The 22,204-nt window shown below is 50.3% G+C and overlaps 1 protein-coding gene across 1 annotated transcript; it reads left to right on the top strand.

The window, feature by feature from the left end:
* Window positions 1-16,223: 16,223 nt before the first annotated feature.
* Window positions 16,224-21,292, top strand: LOC142470877 (vitelline membrane outer layer protein 1-like). The gene is made up of 3 exons (XM_075577678.1): window positions 16,224-16,483; window positions 19,829-19,938; window positions 20,755-21,292. Exons 1-3 carry the CDS (start codon window positions 16,319-16,321, stop codon window positions 21,047-21,049), a joined length of 570 nt encoding a protein of 189 aa, XP_075433793.1. The 5' UTR covers window positions 16,224-16,318; the 3' UTR covers window positions 21,050-21,292.
* The last annotated feature ends 912 nt before the right edge of the window (window positions 21,293-22,204 follow it).

Genomic DNA, 22,204 nt, shown 5'->3' with positions numbered 1-22,204 from the left:
AATAAAAAAAAAGGATTTTTTTTCCTTTTCTCCTCTCCAAACAAGATGGAAGACGTGGTGAGTGCGCTGGTTCGCAATGTCGCTGTCCAGAAAGACGCAAATGAAATCCAGCAAAAGACTAATGCAAAGCAGCACCAGCTGTTAATAGCCCAGCAAGAGACTAATGCAAACCAGCAACAGACTGATGCAAACCAGCAGCAGACGAATGCAGCCCTGCAAGAGGCGAATGCAACCCAGCACCAGCTGTTAATAGCCCAGCAGGAGGCGACTGCAGCTCTGCAAATCGCGAATGCAAACCAGCAAGAGACAAACAGCTTGCTGAGAGAGGAGCAACAACGGCTCGCTCAGGGCTTACAGCAGGAACTCGAGATCCTGAGGGGGACTATCAGTAACCTTCCACTGGCAGAGGCAGCCCCTGTCCCGAAAATGACCAGGGCAAGCCACTACCTTCAGAAGATGGGGCCCTCGGATGATGTGGAAACCTATCTTCTCACATTTGAATGCACGGCACAGAAAGAGGGATGGCCAGAAGCTGAGTGGGCCAGTCTAATCGCACCCTTCCTAAGCGGCGAATCCCAGAAGGCTTACTTTGATCTAGAACCAGCCGCAGCTAACGTCTATGCAAAATTGAAGTTCGAGATCCTCGCCCGCCTCTGCGTAACCACGGCTGTCCGTGCCCGAAGATTCCACGCATGGTCCTTCACGTAGGATAAAGCCACCCGAAGCCAGATGTATGACCTCATCCACCTCGCTCGGAAGTGGCTACAACCCGAGATCAACTCAGCAAGCCACATCGTGGAACGGTTGGTCATGGACCAGTTCTTGCGGAAACTTCCCTCTGCCCTATGCCGTTGGGTCAGTCAGAGTGACCCCCATAATGCAGACGAGCTGGTGGCACTCGTAGAAAGTACAATGCAGCAGAAGAGCACCCGCAACCCATAGTCGTGGAGCAACCCCACTACCCAAGGTTCCAGGACTCTTTCAGAGACGGTAAAAGGGTACCAAGGTTAAGGGGGGCTGAAGAGCGATGACCGCCTTCACACAGCACCAGTAACAGTGGCTCGCATCACTAATGGCAACAGCCAACATGGGGAGCCGAAAAAAGGCTCTAAGTGGGACACAGACTATGTACCTAAATGTGTAAATTGTTATGAGAGGGGCCACACCGCGAAAGTCTGCCCACTAAATGCTGAACCCATGCAATGCAACAGCGTTGAACCTTATTCGCTGTGGTCCCAATGTATGGGCTCTAGCCCAGAGGACCCCTTGAATAACCATCTGTGGGCATTTGTAAAGGTTAATGGTAAGAGGGTTCGGGCACTTCTTGACTCTGGGAGCATGGTCACACTAGTGTCCGAATACCTGTTGCCCATTAAGAAGAAATAGGTAAACAGTTCACAAAGAGTGGCAATTTGTTGTATACAGTACATGGGGATAATCACGAATATTCCACTGTTTTTGAAACAGAGTTTGGTTCTTTAGATTTCAAAGTGGGTATAGTACCCAAACTGGCACATGATGTGTTAATAGGGACTGACTTTCCCCATTTTCTAAAAATGTGGTCCTCCTCTCAGAATAGCGCCCAGAGTTCGATAGCGGACCATAACGAACTAACAGAAGAAACAAATCCTTTCCCTTTTTCAGAAATAGAGGTTGACGAGGGCCCAAATAAGAAGGGGAAAAAGGAGGAGTGCTGTAAAATTCCCTTCCCCATGGCTACCTTTTTAGGGAATACCCCAAATCAAGATGTTGAACAGGCACTTACCACCCCAGAACAGGATAAGACACTCGCTGACCTAGAGGTCAGTCCTGGGAGTTTTAAGAAGGCGCAGTGGGAAGACCCCACATTAGCGGTAGCAAGGGGGAATATACGGGACCAGAATAGTACTCCTGGCCAACTGGACAGGTCACTTGCCTACCCCTACTTCGAGATAGAGAATGACCTAGTATATCGGGTTGATAAAAGGAAATCAATTACAATTAAACAATTGTTGGTACCACGGACATTCCGTAATGTAGTATTACACCTCGCACATAGTCACCATTGGGGAGACACCTAGGGGTGGAAAAGACAAAAGAAAAGGTTCTCCAAAGCTTCTATTGGCCTGGGGTTCTGGCAGAAATTACAAATTATTGCTCCTCATGCCCAGAATGTCAGATCACCGCCCCATTCAAAGCGTACCGCAGCCCATTGGTACCCCTTCCCATAATAGATGTACCATTTGACCGGATTGCTATGGATCTAGTAGGACCCCTAATAAAGTCTGCTAGGGGACATCAGCATATATTGGTAATATTAGATTATGCCACCCTATATCCGGAGGCAGTTCCCCTACGTAGCACCTCTGCTAAAAACATAGCAAAAGAGTTAGTAGTTCTGTTTTCACGGGTCGGAATTCCTAAAGAGATCTTATCTGACCAGGGAACAACATTTATGTCCCAAGTAACAAAAGAGTTATGTAAACTCCTAAAAATCAAGCATCTCAGAACCTCAGTCTATCATCCACAAACAGATGGTTTAGTGGAACGATTCAATAAAACCTTAAAGAGCATGTTACGCCGGGCGGTCGATAAGGATGGGAAAAACTGGGATTGTTTGTTACCATACTTGTTATTTGCGATTAGGGAAGTTCCGCAATCATCCACAGGCTTCTCCCCGTTTGAACTATTGTATGTCCGACACCCAAGGGGCTTACTGGATATAGCCAAAGAGACTTGGGAACACGAGGTTACCCCTTACAGTAGTGTAATAGAGCATGTTGCCCAGATGCAGGACCGCATTGCTGCAGTCCTACCTATAGTGAGGGAACACATGGAAAAGGCTCAAGAAGCACAGAGGAATACGTATAATAAGGATGCTAGGGTCAGAATTTTTTTTCCAGGTGATAGGGTACTAGTTCTGGTTCCCACCGTAGAGAGTAAATTCCTTGCTAAGTGGCATGGGCCATATGACGTATTGGAAAGAGTGGGAGAAGTAAATTCTAAGGTAAGACAGCCAGGTAGGAGGAAACCTGAGCAAATTTACCATATAAACCTACTTAAGCCCTGGAAAGATAGAGAGGTCTTGTTAACCCTAGTACCCCCAGGTCCGTCAGAGAATCAAGAAACTGACCCAGAGGTTAGCATAGCTGAAACCCTGTCCGTTCATCAGAAACGAGAGGTCCAGAATTTAGTGAGAAGAAACAAAGAAGTCTTCTCTACACAGCCAGGTAGAACTAGCATAATTGAACATGACCTAGTCCCTGAACCGGGGGTCCGAGTTAACCTTAAACCGTACCGAATCCCAGAGGCCAAAAGAGAAGCTATAAGTTTAGAGGTTAAAAAAATGCTAACACTAGGCGTAATTGAGGAATCCCAAAGTGGGTGGAACAGCCCTATAGTTTTAGTCCCAAAGCCAGACGGTACAACGAGGTTTTGTAATGACTACCGGAAACTAAACGCGGTGTCAAAATGTGATACTTATCCTATGCCCAGGGTGGATGAACTTGTAGAGAGACTGGGCAAAGCCTGATATCTCACAACCCTAGACCTAACAAAAGGGTACTGGCAGGTTCCCCTCACAGAAAGGGCAAAAGAAAAGACAGCCTTCTCAACCCTAGACGGCCTCTTTCAGTATAGGGTGCTGCTTTTCGGCTTACATGGAGCTCCCGCCACATTCCAAAGAATGATGGATAAAATTTTAAAACCACATGCTCGGTATGCTGCCGCCTACCTGGATGATGTGGTAATCCATAGTGAAGATTGGCAATCCCACCTTCCAAAGGTCCAAGCTGTGCTTGACGCAGTTCGGTCTGCTGGACTAACTGCTAACCCCGCTAAATGCACTATTGGTCTGGAGGAGGCCAAGTATCTGGGGTATTCTATTGTCAGAGGTTTACTCAAACCCCAAACATTCAAAGTAGAGGCGATACAAAATTGGCCAAGGCCAGTTACAAAAAAACAAGTAAGGACCTTTTTGGGATTAATTGGCTACTATAGAAGGTTTATTCCCAATTTTGCAACCATGGCAACCCCACTAACCGACCTCACAAAAGCAAGAGGACTGCTAATGGTAAAGTGGTCCCCCGAAACCGAACAGGCCTTTAGAAGCCTGAAAGAAGCTCTCTGTGCCCAACCAGTGTTGGTCACACCTGACTTCTCCAAAGAGTTCGTAGTCCAAACCGACGCATCTGAGGTAGGGCTGGGGGCTGTACTCTCCCAGGAGTCTCAAGGTGAGGAGCACCCCATCCTTTATTTAAGTAGGAAACTAAATCCCCAGGAGAAAAATTACTCCATAGTCGAGAAAGAGTGTCTCGCAATAAAGTGGGCTGTAGAGACGCTCAAATACTATCTGTTGGGGAGAAAATTCCGGTTGGTCACAGATCATTCACCCCTTACCTGGATGTATCAAAACAGAGAGAAGAATGCTAGAGTGACCAGGTGGTTCCTAAGCCTACAACCCTTTAAATTTTCTGTGGAACACAGGTCAGGGCACAAACATGGCAATGCCGACGGGTTGTTAAGGATGCACTCCCTAATATCCATGGTCGCTCATCCCTCGGGGTCTGAGCTGGGGGGGAGGATATGTGACAGAAACCAGGGGATGGTAATAAATTCCATATATAGGGCTCCCAGGATACTGAACAGTTTCTGTCCTGTTTAGGCTGAACAGTGCAGCCTCATAATACATGCACTCCATCCCACAGTTTGTCTGCTGCCTGATTTCTGTCACTGGTCATGCTAATTAGAAATCAGGTACTTAAGACCTATTTCCGGTTTCCTCTCCTCTCTCTCCAAGAGCTTGGAGGCAGGAAGGCTGCAGAAAGCAGAGAGGGGAAAAAGCCTCTCCCCAAACAGGTTAAAACCTTCTGTTCTTTTTGGTCTAAAACTGAAAAGTTACTTATTTTGTTGGTGGAAGTGGAAAAGCCACTTCCACCCTGAGTTAGGGATATTTAAGTTAAGTTATCGCTCAGGTGAGCAGCTTTTTGTTTTGATGTGTTTCTGTTGTATGCACTGTGGCAGTCTCAGTGCCTGGGACTGAATAAACCAGGCATAGCCTGTTTAAAGGAACAGTACGTGACGCCTCGTCATTTAACCTACCCTAAAAGACCGTGTTCTAACAGTCCCGGACTGACAGCGGAGCCCCGGAGTAAGCCGTTTGTCACAGTATGTATGTATATATGTGTGTATGTATGTGTGTATGTATGTGTGTATGTGTATGTACTGTATGTGTGTGTGTGTGTATGTATGTGTGTATGTATGTGTGTATGTATGTGTGTATGTATGTATGTGTGTGTGTATGTATGTGTGTATGTATCTATGTATGTATGTGTATGTATGTATGTATGTATGTATGTGTGTATGTATGTGTGTATGTATGTATGTATGTGTGTGTATGTGTGTATGTATGTATGTGTATGTATGTGTGTGTGTATGTATGTGTGTGTGTATGTATGTGTGTGTGTATGTATGTGTGTATGTATGTATGTATGTGTGTGTATGTGTGTATGTATGTATGTGTATGTATATGTGTGTATGTATGTGTGTGTATATGTATGTATGTATGTATGTATGTGTGTATGTATGTATGTATGTGTGTGTGTGTATGTATATATATATGTGTGTGTGTGTGTATGTATGTGTGTGTGTGTGTGTGTATGTGTGTGTGTGTGTGTGTGTGTGTGTGTGTGTGTGTGTATGTATGTGTGTATGTATGTGTGTGTATGTATATGTGTGTGTATGTATGCGCGTGTGTGTGTGTGTGTATGTATGTATGTATGTATGTATGTGTGTGTGTGTATGTATGTATGTGTGTGTGTGTGTATGTGTGTGTGTGTGTATGTATGTGTGTGTATGTATGTATGTATGTATGTATATATATATGTGTGTGTATGTATGCATGTATATGTGTGTGTGTGTATGTATTGTGATGCCGTCACTGCCCTCTAAGGGCTAGAATGGGGCAGTTGTGGGACTTTACAGCTCTCAGAGAGTTAATCATTCTGGAAAGGTCTGTTCAGCTGTGAGTTAATGAGCTAATTAGCCTGTATAGTCAGGAAGTGATACAGAGATCCCCCCCCCCCCATGCTGCCAGACACACACTGTTGAGAGTTAGGCCTCGGGCATGGTCCGCGCTTATGCGCTGACCCGTGCTGAGTCGCGCTGCTGCTCGGCACTGAGCCCCTGCAGCCACAATGAGAGCGGCTTTAGCAGGGGCTCGCATACGGAAGCGTAGGTCTTAGCAACATTTTAAATTCAAGCGCTCAAGGGAGCGCAGGGCAGGCCCAATGAGGGAGAACCAGCTCCGTGACGTCACAGCCCCCCAACACGCCCCCGGACGGCACGCAGACCAAGGCCACGGAATGCACCCGCTTTCCCTCAGCCTCCGCGCGCCTCCGCACGGCTGCAGTCCTATGAACGCAGCCTTAGAAGAACCTCTGATGGCAAAAACCACAATAAACCGTCTCCCCGTGCAAAGACCAAGTCCAACCCTTGGCGTCAGGAGATCTCCACTTCACCCCTCTATCCCTTAACCCCACGATGCCCGAGTACCAGCCCCGCATGCGATTACAGGAGATACCGTGTATGTATGTGTCACGGTAGACCAGTTATTGCCACATTTATACCTGGATCCTTTGATTAAAACAAAAAACATGAAATCAAATACATTGTAATTTATTCACCTGTAGACGGACGTTCACAGAGGTACACAATTGGAGTCGTTTATAATGTGAAATTATAATAAGGCTTTATTGTGCCTCTTCCTTGTTATCAGAAAATTCATCCAAACACAGGGGGGGGGGGGGGGGGAACAAAGTTTCTAATCACTTGGGAGTATTTGTAGTGAAACACTATGCATTAATTCACATCTCCCTTACTCAAGCAGGTGCTCGTAGCCCCAAAACATATAACATGCAGTAGGCAAATATAAGCAGTCTCTTAAGAATAAAAGTCTTATCTGTTTCTTGGAAGGAAAATCTTGTCACTTCCTGGTTCAGCTTCAGGTGTAGTAGATTTCCCTGTGTCTTCAAATCAGGTCTGCTGTGCAGAGCTCAAGACCGGTCAGCTCCAGAGATGGGTGTTCTTTTAGTCAGTCTCTCCTGTGAGACTCAAAAACACTGCTCTGTCTCCAAAGGTCAGCTCACACGTGAGCAAAGGAGGAGTTACTTCCTGTCTCAAAGGCAGGCTTTTTTTACTACCTGTAATCAGGCAGGTGGTGCTAGTTAATTTGCTACCAGCAGTTAACCACCACACTGCTGGATTAGAGGCACCTTTCTGAACAGGGATAAGTCCCCTGTTACATCACCTAAAGAACACACACAGCGTAATTAAAGAATAACACGAATAAACAGTTACTGGGATGGGGTAAAACGAAATAAACTGTCCACGGAACGAAATACTCAGAAATCAAGTCTCTAGGCACCCATCACCAGACGTGGAGTTGATGCACAAAAAGAGCCGGGTGATAGTCCTTGCCTAGGAGGTGCTAGCGGCAACCCCTGTTTCTCCGCCAAAATTAAACTTCTCGGTCCCCCAATGCAGGATTAGTTAGCAAATCCTTAGTCCTTACGAATGCTGGAAGCTGGATCCAGATCTTGGTTACGGTGTGAAAGTCTTCGTACGGCACGCTGTATCTGCTTACAAGATGGGACTTCTTTACAAGGTGGAATTCAGGTGGTGTACACGAGAAGAAGACTAACCCAGTAAGGAGTACTACGTCAGAACAGGGTTGTATTATTAAAAACATATGATGTGGAATATTATATCTCTGGCGCCCCTGCACATAATATAACTTTATTATTGTCCTTAATTAAAATAACGGTGGTTAAAACGGGTATTAAAACACCCAATTGTATCCGGTGGCAGAAACTTGTAATGATGAAGTGCAGGATAACTCGAGGTGGCGAAAGGGTTAAATGTGTCCTTTCACGTGCCCTGCCCGAGTAATATGCCCCAGGCTTGCGATGTGGTACTAGCTAGTCCACTAGTCACTGAATGTGAACCACGCTACCTCCAACGGTACAACACTGGCAGCCAGACCAGCAATTGATATTATAGGCGGTCATAACACATAGTTATGAAAGATGCGCAGGGTTAAATACAATATATGGAAATAACCTGCATACTGTACATATGTATAGGTAATACACACGCGTGTAATAATGTCATGGCGGTGATCCGTGGGTGGGGAAGGAACATGTCCACGTAGAAGATATAACCCCAGTTAGTGCACTCTGTCATAACCTGGCTGTGTGGTGAAGGAATTACAAATCATTAAACTTTATTGGTGTCCATTAAAATAAAGTGGAATAAAACCAGCATTAAACAAAAAGTTTGTGTCCCATGTGTCACGCTTGCGCTCTCCTCACAAGCGCAGGGAAAGGGAAGGACCCGTTAGCGAGGTGGGGAATCCGCAAGGGATACGAAAGGAGTAAGTTGCCGCGCAGCTGGGGATCGGCGCACGTAGGCACGTGACCGCGCGCATGAGAATGCGCAACGCGTCCGGAGGTGCGAAGCCAAGCTCAGAGACACGACTGATCCAGCTGCATGTGCGCGCATGCTCTGACAGCAGAGCAGGAGAGCACGCGTTCTCAGGCACCAACGCGGGGGTTGTGGGAAGCCAACGCTTCAGCACGGGAGTCTGGAAACGGAAACTAGGAACATGGGCATGGAGTCCAGAGCACAAGGTAACATCCAGAGAAGGATTGCTTCTTGGAGAACGTACAGACTTCTTAAAGGCATAGTGACAGAAACAGCAAGGTGCAGTGAAACTAAATATAACATAAGGGTTCTTAGTCTAATCCATTGGCCAAGGAATTATAAGCCTGCTACCACGTCAAGGTGAACCCTACTAAGCAGGTACATACACTACCCAACGATAAACTAACCTCAGTAGTATAAGAGTGAGTCTTCCAGAATCCAAAGGAGAGTAAAGGTCCCAAGGAGGTCCAGCCAGGAACAGCGTGCGATGGGTTCTAGCAGGCACCAGGGCAGGCAGCAAAAGACTAAATGCAAAGAGAAAGTCAAAGAGAGGCTTACTTCCTGTCAGGAGGAAGAGGGCAGGAGCAAGATGGCGTTGCTTGCTTCAGAATCCTTAAAGACACAGGATCTTGACTCGCAGCTAGAGGGCGGCGATCAGAAGTAAACAGGTAAAGAAAGGACACGCCGCAGGGGGCGTGTTCCGTGCATCGTTACACCATGTGAAAGGCTCTGTGTGCCGAGTCCAGAACACTCTGGCGATGAAGGGGTTAATATACCCCCTATCCTGCAGTTTCAGGTGAGTAACCCAAATTGAGCAGAGTGGTATTCATACATCCGCTGTTCTCAAATGAGAAGTTCCATACCTCCTGGAGAACTCGGCTAACCGTCTGGTCAGACAAAGTAAAAATCTGTAAGGGGAACCTGTATCAGGTATACATTAATTTGTGTTAACCAGGTGGGATGTGGTAAAGCACACTGTGGTGTGTTAACCGGCTTCAATAGGGGATCTACTGCACCGACACACTTTATTCGAGCAAATACCCAGTATGTACCTGGCAGATACCTGGAATGCGCCGCTCCTCACCTCTGACAAGCCCCGTTGCGTTTGCCTTCCCAGCCTGGGTTCATGCCTGGCTGACGGGCGGCTGATCTGTTAAATGATAATGATTAGGATTTAATAGGCTGCAATGCTTCGCGTGTCTACCAGATGGCATAAATTCATGAATTGTAATGCAGTATATATATATATACTGTGCAGTATTGCAGCCAGCGGGAATAAAATGCTTCAATCCCTGCCTGGAAAATACCTCAATGCACTCGGGCAGAAAACAGTCACAAACCTCAATACACCCGAGTATACCCGAATTCGTGGGACTAGCCGAGCTCGAATAAAGTGTGTCGCCAGTGTATAGGGGAGGTGCCAGATCAGTCAGCTGTAAGGGACAGTTAGGTGGGACTTCCAGTTGTGCGTGTACAGGACCAGAATATGATGTGGTGTTTGTTGGTCACTGAAGCCACTGTACCATGCTGGCTGACCGCAGCAATCCCGAATGTGACTGGCTGGTGCAGGGGGTCAGTGGTCAGTGTGAGATGGGAACTGTAATAACACCGGCACCGTGTGCTGCTCCCGATCCGGTGCCCTAGAGTAACCTGGTCTTGTGTTCTCCACGAGGTATAGAAGTTCTTATCTGAGAATATTAATACCACTCTGCTCGATTTGGGTTACTCACCGGAAACAGGGGTCCACAGAATGAGACCGCGTTATAACCGGGATCGCGTTATAAAATGTTACCACGCGAGGACTTACCGGCATCTACATCTCTCTCCTCTCTGCAGCTGTCAGCGCTCTCCTCTCTGCTTCATATGGCTGTGTCCACGTGCCGCACTTACGTAGACTTTCGAGCGCAGAGGAAGTTTTTTTTTTTTTTTAAACATACAATTCAATGCTTTATTGCAAACGGACACATACACCCATGTGGGAATTGAACATTAACACATTTTATATAATACACATGCAAGAGTCGAACTTAAACTCTAGAGCACATTGAAATGGACTGCACTGTAGCGTAGAGGTAGAGAATTGGTACTAATATCCTGGGTTCGATTCCTGTATGATATGGTATAATTTATAAAATAAATAAAAAATAAAATGATAATTTATAAATTATACATAAAAATAAAATTAGTATTATTTTATAATTTTTAAATGAAAAATGGTTTTCAGGCAAAAAGTGACACAGTTTGCTCATTTGCATGCTATTTCCCAGAATCCCTTGCTGCAGTGGAAGCACTGTACACTAGGTGATAATGGTGAAAAGCAGGGTTGCAGACCTGTCTGAGACGTGAATGTGCTCACAAGTGATCTTTTTATTTGCTATATGCTATATGGTGGAGGTTTCTTGTTGCCTTTTTCACCCACCATAAATTAAAATGTTGATATATATATATATACAAGCTGAGAGACCCGGTGTTGCCCGGGATGTGAACCGTGAATAAATATGTGTAAATGTTGAATTGTAAACTGTTAATGTCATGTGACTGTTATGACACACACACACACACACACACACACACACACACACACACACACACACACACACACACACACACACACACACACACACACACACACACACAGTCACAGACACTTACACAGACTTATACACACTCATACACACTCATACACACTCTCCCACTCACACACTCACACACACTCTCACACTCTCACACACACTGTCACACACTCAGACACTTACACAGTTACACACACTCACACACAGTCACATACACTTACACACAGTTTCACACAGTCACAGAAACTTACACACACTTTCACACATTCACAGACACTTACACACACTTACACACACTCACAGACACTCACACACACTCTCACACACTTACACACACTTACACACACCAGCACCAACACCCGCTCCCCCCCCCCTCCTCCTGCGCAGGCAGCGGTTACAACGGTGGGGAGAAGATGAAGTGGGGACCGGACGGGCAACCCCCCTCCCATCTCCTGACCCGCGGGCTGTCACGCGGTGACAGGGGGAGCCGGGACCGCAGGGGCATCCCCCCTCCCATCTCCTGTCCCGCGGGCTGTCACGCGGTGACAGGGGGGAGCCGGGACCAGAGGGGCATCCCCCCTCCCATCTCCTGTCCCGCGGCCTGTCACGCGGTGACAGGGGGGAGCCGGGACCGGAGGGGCATCCCCCCCTCCCATCTCCTGTCCCGCGGGCTGTCACGCGGTGACAGGGGGGAGCTGGGACCGGAGGGGCATCCCCCCTCCCATCTCACGTCCCGCGGCCTGTCACGAGGTGACAGGGGGGAGCCGGGACCGGAGGGGCATCCCCCCTCCAATCTCACGTCCCGCGGGCTGTCACGCGGTGACAGGGGGAAGCCGGGACCGGAGGGGCATCCCCCCTCCCATCTCCTGTCCCGCGGGCTGTCACGCGGTGACAGGGGGAAGCCGGGACCGGAGGGGCATCCCCCCTCCCATCTCCTGTCCCGCGGCCTGTCACGCGGTGACAGAGGGGAGCCGGGACCGGAGGGGCATCCCCCCTCCCATCTCCTGTCCCGCGGGCTGTCACGCGGTGACAGGGGGAAGCCGGGACCGGAGGGGCATCCCCCCTCCCATCTCCTGTCCCGCGGGCTGTCACGCGGTGACAGGGGGAAGCCGGGACCGGAGGGGCATCCCCCCTCCCATCTCCTGTCCTGCGGCCTGTCACGCGGTGACAGGGGGGAGCCGGGACCGGAGGGGCATCCCCCCTCCCATCTCCTGTCCCGCGGGCTGTCACGCGGTGACAGGGGGAAGCCGGGACCGAAGGGGCATCCCCCCTCCCATCTCCTGTCCCGCGGGCTGTCACGCGGTGACAGGGGGTAGCCGGGACCGGAGGGGCATCCCCCCTCCCATCTCCTGTCCCGCGGCCTGTCACGCGGTGACAGGGGGGAGCCGGGACCGGAGGGGCGTCCCCCCTCCCATCTCACGTCCCGTGGCCTGTCACGCGGTGACAGGGGGAAGCCGGGACCGGAGGGGCATCCCCCCTCCCATCTCCTGTCCCGCGGCCTGTCACACGGTGACAGGGGGAAGCCGGGACAAGAGGGGCATCCCCCCTCCCATCTTACGTCCCGTGGGCTGTCACGCGGTGACAGGGGGAAGCCGGGACCGGAGGAGCATCCCCCCTCCCATCTCCTGTCCCGCGGGCTGTCACGCGGTCAGGGGGAAGCCGGGACCGGAGGGGCATCCCCCCTCCCATCTCCTGTCCCGCGGCCTGTCACGCGGTGACAGAGGGGAGCCGGGACCGGAGGGGCATCCCCCCTCCCATCTCCTGTCCCGCGGCCTGTCACGCGGTGACAGGGGGAAGCCGCGACCGGAGGGGCATCCCCCCTCCCATCTCCTGTCCCGCGGGCTGTCACGCGGTGACAGGGGGAAGCCGGGACCGGAGGGGCATCCCCCCTCCCATCTCCTGTCCCGCGGCCTGTCACGCGGTGACAGGGGGAAGCCGCGACCGGAGGGGCATCCCCCCTCCCATCTCCTGTCCCGCGGGCTGTCACGCGGTGACAAGGGGAAGCCGGGACCGGAGGGGCATCCCCCCTCCCATCTCCTGTCCCGCGGGCTGTCACGCGGTGACAGGGGGAAGCCGGGACCGGAGGGGCATCCCCCCTCCCATCTCCTGTCCCGCGGCCTGTCACGCGGTGACAGGGGGAAGCCACGACCAGAGGGGCATCCCCCCTCCCATCTCCTGTCCCGCGGGCTGTCACGCGGTGACAGGGGGAAGCCGGGACCGGAGGGGCATCCCCCCTCCCATCTCCTGTCCTGCGGCCTGTCACGCGGTGACAGGGGGGAGCCGGGACCGGAGGGGCATCCCCCCTCCCATCTCCTGTCCCGCGGGCTGTCACGCGGTGACAGGGGGAAGCCGGGACCGGAGGGGCATCCCCCCTCCCATCTCCTGTCCCGCGGCCTGTCACGCGGTGACAGGGGGGAGCCGGGACGGGAGGGGCATCCCCCCTCCCATCTCCTGTCCCGCGGCCTGTCACACGGTGACAGGGGGAAGCCGGGACAAGAGGGGCATCCCGCCTCCCATCTTACGTCCCGTGGGCTGTCACGCGGCGACAGGGGGAAGCCGGGACCGGAGAGGCATCCCCCCTCCCATCTCCTGTCCCGCGGGCTGTCACGCGGTGACAGGGGGAAGCCGGGACCGGAGGGGCATCCCCCCTCCCATCTCCTGTCCCGCGGGCTGTCACGCGGTGACAGGGGGAAGCCGGGACCGGAGGGGCATCCCCCCTCCCATCTCCTGTCCCGCGGCCTGTCACGCGGTGACAGGGGGAAGCAGGGACCGGAGGGGCATCCCCCCCTCCCATTTCACATCCCGCGGCATGTCACGCGGTGACAGGGGGAAGCAGGGACCGGAGGGGCATCCCCCCTCCCATCTCCTGTCCCGCGGGCTGTCACGTGGTGACAGGGGGAAGCGGGGACCGGAGGGGCATCCCCCCTCCCATCTCCTGTCCCGCGGGCTGTCACGCGGTGACAGGGGGAAGCCGGGACCGGAGGGGCATCCCCCCTCCCATCTCCTGTCCCGCGGGCTGTCACGCGGTGACAGGGGGAAGCCGGGACCGGAGGGGCATCCCCCCTCCCATCTCCTGTCCCGCGGCCTGTCACGCGGTGACAGGGGGAAGCCGGGACCGGAGGGGCATCCCCCCTCCCATCTCCTGTCCCGCGGCCTGTCACACGGTGACAGGGGGAAGCCGGGACCGGAGGGGCATCCCCCTTCCCATCTCCTGTCCCGCGGGCTGTCACGCGGTGACAGGGGGAAGCCGGGACCGGAGGGGCATCCCCCCTCCCATCTCACATCCCGCGGCCTGTCACACGGTGACAGGGGGGAGCCGGGACCGGAGGGGCATCCCCCCTCCCATCTCCTGTCCCGCGGACTGTCACGCGGTGACAGGGGGAAGCCGGGACCGGAGGGGCATCCCCCCTCCCATCTCCTTTCCCGCGGCCTGTCACGCGGTGACAGGGGGAAGCCGGGACCGGAGGGGCATCCCCCCTCCCATCTCCTGTCCCGCGGGCTGTGACGCGGTGACAGGGGGAAGCCGGGACCGGAGGGGCATCCCCCCTCCCATCTCCTGTCCTGCGGCCTGTCACGCGGTGACAGGGGGAAGCCGGGACCGGAGGGGCATCCCCCCTCCCATCTCCTGTCCCGCGGGCTGTCACGCGGTGACAGGGGGGAGCCGGGACCGGAGGGGCATCCCCCCTCCCATCTCCTGTCCCGCGGGCTGTCACGCGGTGACAGGGGGAAGCCGGGACCGGAGGGGCGTCCCCCCTCCCATCTCCTGTCCCGCGGGCTGTCACGCGATGACAGGGGGAAGCTGAGACCGGAGGGGCATCCCCCCTCCCATCTCCTGTCCCGCGGGCTGTCACGCGGTGACAGGGGGGAGCCGGAACCGGAGGGGCATCCCCGCTCCCATCTCCTGTCCCGCGGCCTGTCACGCCGTAACAGGGGGGAGCGGTGACCGGAGAGGCATCCCCCCTCCCATCTCCTGTCCCGCGAGGTGAAGGGGTGAAGATGCGCTGATGCGGCGGCCATTTTGTATTTTCCACGACCGCGTTTTAACGGGGTTTACGACAGGAAGGCTTTATTTTAATGGTTAAGCAGTGTGTCGCATGAGGCTGAAGGTGAGTCGGGCGGGGGGGTGTTTGAGGGGGGGGGTGTTTGTGGGGGGGGTAGGTTTGTGGGGTTTGTGGGGGGTGGGGGGGTGGTTTTGTGTGACACCGGAGTGTTTTTGGAGTGTTGTGTTGCAAGGTATATGAATTAATTTGGTGCCGACAGGAAGGCTTTATCTTTCCGGTGAAGTAGTGTGTCGCATGAGGCTGAAGGTGAGTTGTGTTGTGTCCTGCGGTTTTCAAGTGCTTACACAATATATATAGAGAGTCTGTACCTGATTCCTTTTGGTGGTAGCAGCCGGTGAGGGTTTAAGTGCGTTCAGAGATGAGAGCTGTGAAGCGTCATCTCCCAGAGCAGTGAGAGCTAGGTGCGTTCCCAAAGCTCAGTGAGGGCTGGGAGAGTGAGGCAGTGGTGAGGTGTGAGGGGGCGGGCCAAGGGGGCCTTGAAACAGTGGTGTGAGTGTGTCAGGCCAATGAGAGGTGTGGGGGGAGGGCCAAGGGGGTGGTGTCAGTGTGTGAGGGGGTGGGCCAAGGGGGTGGTGTGAGTGTGTGAGGCCAATGAGAGGTGTGTGGGGGCGGGCGGGGGCGGGCGGGGGCGGGCGGGGCAAGGGACCAATGAGATTGCCGCTAGGGACAGGGAACACACCAGGGAAACATACATACATACATACATACATACAATGCTTTCAAAAATATATAGTAGATATGTATTCAGCACTCAATAGGTTAAGATGTTTTAAGGAATCTTGTGGTCAGTGTGAAACTAATAGAATGCAATGTTATTGGTATCAGGGGCAACTTGAAACCAAGTTGTATGATGCCCATTTTAGTGATAAGACTTGTTTTTGTAAGTTCCTAATGTTCCTGAGATAAGGTACGTGATGGTAACAACAGAAAAACAAGTATGTAAACAAGTACGTCATTTAGTTGGCTGAGACAGTGATGTATATCTCTTCGATCCAAGGGTATAAAATGTAGCTGTCGCAGGATACGCCACTGCCTTCTCAGATACATGCCACCTTGAATAGAAGTATTTTGTATGCTGTATCCTTGCCGAATCGCTGAGCTGATTGAAGAAATAAAGATTGCTGATTTGAACGGCAAACCTGATTCCCGATTATTACATTGCCGAAGTTTTTCTCACCGTTGACATATCTTGACATCTCCAGTTGAGTTCCTCAAGACCCCACCATGATGTTCCAGGTTGTCTCATCCCTCCTCCTCCTCTCTCTCTTCTCAGTAGGACAAGGGAACTCTAAAAATGTCATCAGTGTCTCCAACGGAGGGGAATTGGGTGAATGGGGGCCAGTTGAAATGTGTCGCGTCGGATGCCATGCCAGAGGATTCTCTCTCAAGGTGAGATAAATATATACAGTAATAAGAATATGATTTCTTGCATGGCAATGTATGTGCTTCTGTATATGGGATTTTGATGGCAAAATATATAAATTGCCCCGCAGAACTTACAATCTAATTTTGCAGGCGCAGTCAAATGCCAGGACTACTTCAGAGGCCAGCTAATTACTGCAAAAATCTCCTTTATAACTGTGATTTATACTTTTACTCTCTGTATTTAGAAGTAGCCGATACTCCCTCCCCACGTATTAGATAACCCCCTTTCATTGTCCATATTAGACACTATGGGGGCTGTGCACAAAGCAGTGATACAGTAAGTGTTTTTAAGTGAGATAAATGCCGTTATGGCACAATTTATGGCGCAATTTTTTTATCAATGACTGTGTTTTGGTGATAAAAAGCCTTATAAGCGCGATACTGCAGTGTTATCACTGCTTTGTGAATCGCGCTGCACGCAATTTTGCACCATAAGGCATTTATCTCACTTAAAAACCCCTTACAGTATCACTGCTTTGTGCATAGACCCCCCTGTGTGATGGGGACGATGCACCCAATAGGTTGACCATTGACTGGCATAGTGTTAATGATGCCCATATTATATGGGCATGATGTACCCACTGTGCCATTCAATTGTTTTATTGGCAGTTGTTATGCATTTAGTTAGCCATGTGATGTGTTTTATTTTGCAATGTAAGGTGTTTTATTTTGGCCTGTTTTTTAATTCCTTCACAATTTCTTGCTATAGTGGTAAATAAATCATGCTCGTATTATATGAGCATGATGTACCCACTGTACCAATGAATGGGTGAAGGGTAGTTGCCTGGGGAGGGTGGTTAGGCCTCGTGGGTGGGTAGTGGCAGATGGTAGGCTAACCCCTTAATTACTACCATGGTTACTAACCGCTAAGGTGATTAAGGGGTTAGGGGACATTAGATTGTCTTTTTTTTATGCACTGTGTTGTTTGTGGCAACGGAGGACATGGACACATAATGATGAGGACGGCTTTCATCGTGGCAGCCTGGCAGGGGTGAGTGCAAGATTTCTTTACTTTATTTCTGCTGCTTATCACTGCTTAGTGCATAGTCCCCTATATATAGGAAATATTACATTCCTCTTTAATTCCCTTATTGCAAATTCACTTTTTAACCTCACTTTTCTCTCCCTCGCCCTTTTCCCTATGAGAAATCTCCTTACATTCCCTAATATAAATCCTTTTACTCTCCCTATCAGTAATGGCCATTGTTTTACCTATTTAAATAATCCCCCGTACTATCCCCCTGATAGAAATCCTTTATCTCTCCCCCCTATTAGAAATCTCACGTATTCTCCCCAATCATAACCCCCCTTATTCCTTCTATTAATCATCCCACTTATTCTACCCTATGAGAAATCCTCTTTAGTCTCCCACTACGTTATATCCCCTTTATACGTCCCATATTAGAATCCCCCTTACTCTCCCTATTAGAATCCCCTTACTCCCCTATTAGAATCCCCCTTACTCCCCTATTAGAATCCCCCTTTCTCCCCCTATTAGAATCCCCCTTACTCCCCATATTAGAATCTCCCTTACTCCCCTATTAGAATCCCCCTTACTCCCCCTATTAGAATCCCCCTTCCTCCCCCTATTAGAATCCCCCTTCCTCCCCCTATTAGAATCCCCCTTACTCCCCCTATTAGAATCTCCCTTACTCCCCTATTAGAATCCCCCTTACTCCCCCTTTTAGAACCCCCCTTACTCTCCCTATTAGAATCCCCCTCACTCTCCTATTAGATATCCCCCTTACTCCCCCTATTAGAATCCCCCTTACTCCCCCTATTAGAATCCCCCTTACTCCCCCTATTAGAATCCCCCTTACTCTCCCTATTAGAATCCCCTTACTCCTCCTATTAGAATCCCCCTTACTCTCCCTATTAGAATCCCCCTTACTCTCCCTATTAGAATCCCCTTACTCCCCCTATTAGAATCCCCCTTACTCCCCCTATTAGAAATCCCCTTTGCTTTCCCATTATCCCCTAAATCCCAAACCTCACTATATCACCCCCCAGTTGGTCCGAGTTTCTGGCCCAGATATGGGGGGCAGATATCTCAATTATTGACATCCGATGCCCCATACCAGGGCCTGTAAGTCGGGAAGAAGGGGGTCCCTGAGTCAGAAATCAAAGCAGTCTAAGAATTGCCCCACAACTCCGTTCTGCCCCCACTGCTGCCTTCTTACCCCATTTAGGTCTGTTCCCTAATGTGAAGTGTTACCTGTAACCCCATAAAGAGCCCCCTCGTTCTAATATCCCACAATTAGGATTAATCTGAGAAGCAACATAGGTAAATTATATGGTCAGGTCAGTGACGTGTTTAATGGGTTAAAGGGTTAGTCCCACATAGGGGCAAAGTGACCTAATGACAGGGGGTGAGAGGGGGAGAGTGGGGATGAAAGGGGGAGGGTGGGGATGAGAGGGGGAGGGTGGGGATAGGAGGGGGAGGGTGGGGATGAGAGGGGGAGCGTGGGTATGCGAAGGGGAGGCTCTTTCAAATTTTAGTTACGCCACTGGCCCCTATTATAATCTCTGTGTTTAAAGGGTCAGTCCCACCTAGGAGCAAAGTGACCTAATAACCGGGATGTGTTTAATGGGTTAAAGGGTCAGTCCCACCTAGGAGCAAAGTGACCTAATGACAGGGACGTGTTTAATGGGTTAAAGGGTCAGTCCCACCTAGGAGCAAAGTGACCTAATGACAGGGACGTGTTTAATGGGTTAAAGGGTCAGTCCCACGAAGGGGCAAAGTGACCTAATGACAAGGACGTGTTTAATGGGTTAAAGGGTCAGTCCCACGTAGGGGCAATGTGACCTAATGACAGGGATTAATGGGTTAAAGGGTCAGTCCCACGTCGGGGCAAAGTAACCTAATGACAGGGATGGGTTTAATGGGTTAAAGGGTCAGTCCCACGTAGGAGCAAATTGACCTAATGACAGGGACGTGTTTAATGGTTTAGAGGGTCAGTCCAACTTACGGCCAAAGTGACCTAATGACAGGGATGGGTTTAATGGGTTAGAGGGTCAGCCCAATTTAGGGGCAAAGTGACCTAATGACAGGGACATGTTTAATGGCTTAAAGGGTCAGTCCCACGTAGGGGCAAAGTGACCTAATGACAGGGACGTGTTTAATGGGTTAGAGGGTCAGTCCCACTTAGGTACAAAGTGACCTAATGATAGGGACGTGTTTAATGGGTTAAAGGGTCAGCCCCACAAAGGGCCAAAGTGACCGAATGACAGGGACATGTTTAATTGGTTGAGGGGTTATGAGTAGTTATATATGAGATGGATACATTGTAACTGATCTTCCTGATACAGGTGGAAGGGAACCAGGGGAAGGGGAATGATACGGCTCTGAATGCGATCCAGCTGTACTGTGTTAACAACAAAAACAATTGGGAAAAAACAATCCAGTCTACTGAAGGAAGGTGAGCCTCACATAACATTATCTACAGTTTTCCAAACCTCACAGTTCTCTTCATCACACGTGCCGAGATTTCCAAACCTCACAGGTGTCTTCTTCACATGTACAGAGCTTTCCAAACCTCACAGGTCTCTTCTTCACATGTGCAGAGCTTTCCTAACCTCCCAGGTCTCTTCTTCACATGTACAGAGCTTGTCAAACCTCACAGGTCTCTTCTTCACATGTGCAGAGTTTGCCAAGCATATAGTATGATGACAGGATTTTGGGGTTTATAAGGAGGGGTGTATAAGGGAGTTCCGAGGGCAGCAACATGTTGAGGTATATAGGGAGGGAAATTAAGGCAGCTGGAAGGATAGCAAGGTATTCGAATATATAGAGAGGGGTATCACCAGGAGATTAAGGGGGGGGGGGAATACCACTTTATAGATTAAAAATCCCCTTTACTCTCACCCAATTAGAGATACCCTTTGCTCTCACCCTGTTAGAGATCCCCTTTAATCTCACCCTATAAGAGATCCCCTTTACTCTCACTCTATTAGAGATCCCCTTTGCTCTCACCCTATTAGAGATCCCCTTTACTCTCACCCTATTAGAGATCCCCTTTACTCTCACCCTATTAGAGATCCCCTTTACTCTCACCCTATTAGAGATGCCCTTTACTCCCCTGAAGGACGTAGGACAGGAGTTATAACACTATATAGATAATTGGTTATATCTCCCCTAAAGTCCTGTGCCCGTCCTACAGGTCAGGTCTCCTTTGCAAAAGCACCTAGGAAGTTTCCTCTTCACCACTAACCACGTCCTCCTTCTTCTCTCTCAGGTGGGGCTCATGGACCACCCCTGTGCGGTGTCCCAACGGCAACCTCATCGCTTTCAACTTGAGAGTAGAGCCACCTCAGGGGGACGGTGACGACACCGCCGCCAACAACATCATGTTTAAGTGCTCAGACGAAACGATACTAGAGGGATCTGGACTCTCGTGGGGGACATACGGACCCTGGAGCCTGTCCTGCGAAATAGGGATCTGTGGCATCCAGACCAGGGTGGAGTCAAACCAAGGAGACGGAGATGACACGGCCCTCAATGATGTCATGTTCACCTGCTGTAGCACCTGAGTCTTCTCTCTTCTCAGCTTCCCCATGAAGGGTCTCCAGTTGGTCGACATTAAATCGGGAAGGTCTTTGGGGGGGTGGGGCGAAGGGTTAAACCAGCGACGTCTCTAAATATATCTGGTGGAGATAGTTGGAGATGCAGATCTTTTAGGGCCCAAATTAGTTGGACGTTCGTACTTGGTTAATTTGAAATTGTGAAATAAAATTGATATTTAATGTAAAATAAAATGAAAGTAGTCATTGTGACTATTTGGATCCATTTAACTCATATTTGCTCCATATAACCTCTCCCCATAACTCCTCCTATTACCCCATATAACTGCTCCCTATAACTCCTCCTATTACCCCATATACCCGCTCCCTATAACTCCTCCTATTACCCCATATAACCTCTCCCTATATCTCCTCCTATTACTCCATATAACCGCTCCCTATATCTCCTCCTATTAACCATATAACCGCTCCCTATAACTACTTCTTATGTTCCATATTACTGCTTCTTAAACTCCTCCTATTACCCCATATAACCGCTTCCAATATCTACTCCTATTTCCACATATAACTACTCCCTATAACTCCTCCTATTGCTCCATATAAATGCTCCCAATATCTCCTCCTATTAGCCCATATAACCGTTCCCTATAACTCCTCCTATTTCCCAATATAACCCCTCCCTATAACTCCTCCTATTACCCCATATAACTGCTCCATATAATGTAACTTCTACTGCTTCATTTAACAACTCCCTATAAATTCTCCTATTACTCTATATAACCACATATGCAAGAAAGTCATCTCCACCTCTCAGTTACCCCGTAGACCAGCTAGCAGCATGTTGCAGTATTCGGGATATAATCAGCGCGTGAGTAAGAATTTGATGGATTGTCCCATCAGGACGGAACGTATATTAGCAATATCGCAGAGGGGTAAATAACATGATCTGAAGGGGTGCTGAATATGCGGGGGAATGAAAGGGGAGGGGCACGTATGACACGTAGGCCTCTAGCTTGGGGTATCGGGGTCATTGTGGAGTCATCTGTTCCATGCGAGGAATCCGGTGTCGGTGTAGAGTAAGACGGAGGGGAGATGATGAGGTCCGTTTTTAACATGATAAGCTTAAGATAGCGATTAGACACCCACACGGAGATAACAGAGAGA

This window comes from Ascaphus truei, chromosome 20, assembly GCF_040206685.1.
Source record: "Ascaphus truei isolate aAscTru1 chromosome 20, aAscTru1.hap1, whole genome shotgun sequence".
NCBI lineage: Eukaryota > Metazoa > Chordata > Amphibia > Anura > Ascaphidae > Ascaphus > Ascaphus truei.
This window is presented reverse-complemented; position numbering and strand designations above follow the sequence as displayed.